The sequence below is a fragment of the Electrona antarctica genome, assembly GCF_951216825.1.
Source record: "Electrona antarctica genome assembly, contig: scaffold_41, whole genome shotgun sequence".
Classification (NCBI taxonomy): domain Eukaryota; kingdom Metazoa; phylum Chordata; class Actinopteri; order Myctophiformes; family Myctophidae; genus Electrona; species Electrona antarctica.
Window position 1 is genome coordinate 1,059,888 of NW_027638439.1, and position 2,804 is coordinate 1,062,691.

The 2,804-nt window shown below is 45.4% G+C and overlaps 1 protein-coding gene across 1 annotated transcript in view; it reads right to left on the reverse strand.

Moving 5' to 3' along the window:
* Positions 1-1,795, reverse strand: part of LOC306918082 (metabotropic glutamate receptor 7-like) — a gene marked incomplete at its 5' end in the record, with an annotated part of 197,894 nt that extends 196,099 nt beyond the window's left edge. Inside the window, one exon of the mRNA XM_079530969.1 lies at positions 1,757-1,795. Within this exon, the coding sequence (XP_079387095.1) occupies positions 1,757-1,795 (39 nt within the window). The remainder of the gene's footprint in view (positions 1-1,756) is intronic.
* Between the last annotated feature and the right edge of the window lie 1,009 nt (positions 1,796-2,804).

Here is a 2,804-nt window from a genome sequence, read left to right on the forward strand (position 1 = left end):
TTTTAGACAGCAGGTCATTATTATTGATCTGGCATCCTGTAGTGTTTCAATGTTCTACTTGAACTTATTTGCCTCTGAGATCTAAGTGAAGTAACGGTACAGAAAATTGGAAATACAGTAAGTAAAAGTACCTAAAGAGTGTACTTAACCCATTTCATGCGGGAACCCCTTTTGGTGTTTTAAGCACTATGTTATGCTTTAGCTGTTGAAAAATAGCAGATCTACAAGCTCATAGCGCGGCAATAAAGTTGTAGGTCTGCTATTTTTGAAAAATCGTGAAAATGTGCCTAAAACTTTGAATATATATTCTTTCAGAGTTTCAGTTTTTAACTCAAATCTTTGCTTCTGTGGTGAGGTCCCTGGAACAACACATTCTCAGATGGGGGTCCGCAGCCAAATACAGATCATTCTGGGGGTCCATGACATGGAAAAGGTTGAGCACCACTGATATAGAAATATAGGGTTTTTCAGAAAACTGTCAGGATTTAGAAGACATTTTTAAAATCAGGTCTAAATGGGTTCACACACACACACACACACACACACACACACACACACACACACACACACACACACACACACACACACACACACACACACACACACACACACACACACACACACACACACACACACACACACACAGCACTACAATCGCTACACTAGTGTAAGCTGGTTTACAGGGGCGGCAGGGGTAGAGTGCCTGGATGGTAACCGCAAGGTTGCCAGTTCAAACCCGGGCTCCCCCAGAGTTACTGTTGAAGTGTCCTTGAGCAAGACACTGAAATTTCTCCCGATGTGCTAGTTGGTGCCTTGCATGGTTTCTGTATGAATGTGTGTGCGAATGGGTGAATGTAATGCACAATCTCTGTAAAGCGCCTTGGATAAAGGCGCTATATAAATGCACCATTTACCATTTACCATTTTACAGTACAGTAATTGAAACGTATTTACTGAGCCTGTCTAGGCCTTGGGTTGCTACGGTGATCAATTTACCATATTAGGGAGATCAACGGGCACCGGCTTCCTTGATTGGCCAACCCAAACCATCGGCTTCACGGATTGGATAAACCTTGCGTGGCGTTTGTGCCTCCGAACCAATATAAGTGAAGACGCAGAATATTCCATGCATTTACACATCAGGACTCGACCAATAGGATACCATTGACCCATAGGATTTAACCACTGTGGTTCTGTTGTGAGTAATGTTACGCTGGGTGGTGCATCTGAGAGGACCAGAGACAGCCTATCAAACGGCTGTGACAGTGAGACACTGTGTGTACTGCTTTGGAGGAGACCGTCGTGGCAAAGAGAAGAAGATTGATGTGCAAGTCTTAAACACAGTGACTTTTCTCTGGAGGAAGTTGACCCCAGTGACCCCTGGAAGAGGAGGACGCCACCTTGAGGTTCCCTCCAGGTGCTACAGCCACACAAGTGTGTTGATTGAAGATACCGTCTACCTCTGGGGAGGGTGTGAGTACTACGACCCATACAAGTTCTGCAACATTCTTTATGCATTTGATGTTGACGCCCAGACATGGTTCAAACCACAGGTTTCTGGGACTGTTCCAAGGGACTGGATGAACCACTCAGCCTGTGTCTTGGGGAAGGTCATGTTTATCCATGGAGGATGGACCCCGCTGACTGGAATCAGATACACTAATGACATCTACAAGTTGGACACCAAAACAATGGTCTGGACTTTAATTAACACCAGGGGAACTGCACCACCTACTACAACAGGGCACTCTCTCACCATCATCAGGTCCAAGATGTTTGTATTTGGAGGCGACATGTGGGATCATTACTACAACACCATCAGAGTGTTTGACACGGAGACCAACCTCTGGCTGGACACACCTTCTGCACAGCTTGTTCCAGAAGGACGCTGCAGTCATTCAGCCTTTACCTACAATGGAGAGCTGTACATATTTGGTGGTAAGGAAGATTACAAATACCAGACCTTCAATGATCTGTGGAAATTCAGTCCAGAGAGCTTCTCCTGGAAGAAGGTTGAGCCCAAGGGGAAAGGCCTGCGTCCGACGTCTTCTATGTGCTGTTGCATGGTGGGAGATCGTATCATCCTCTTTGGAGGAAGCAACACCCCTGATGACCTGTATGTCTTAGACTTGAGCCCAAGCCTGAAGACATTATGTAAGCTGGCAGTTATTCAGTACGGTCTGGAGCAGACTGGACTCCCACACAACACCAGGTGGGAACTGGCAGCCATGACTAGCAACAGCAGCTGAAAGAATAACAAACAAAATGAAAATACCAAACAAAAACAAAGAAAACAAACAGCAAACCCAAAACAAACAAAAATAGAGTTTGTGAGCTGGTAGTAATGACTACCATCCATCCACAACATTGTTACAGAACATAAATAAAATAAATATAGCTGCAAGCAGCGATAAGACGGGGTCAAGCCACAAAGTTGGAGACTGGAGATGCCATCCCTTTTTTTATTACGCTGATTGGCTGAAGGGGTGTTCTGTCAACGCTGTACTCCCACAGCCAACCATGCATTAGCACTGCAGGGTCCAGACTCCACACAGCCAACCATGCATTAGCACTGCAGGGTCCAGACTCCACACAGCCAACCATGCATTAGCACTGCAGGGTCCAGATTCTTCCGCACAAATGAATGGACATGCAATTTCAAGGGGAGTGGTCATCTCCGACGTCATTCATCAGGAGTGGATAGAGTGGATTGTATAATTCATACAATCATATAAATGGGAGATCTAAAGGTCAGAGGTCCTTTGACGAATCACTGTCAGCTTCAGTTCCTGACCGTTTCCCAA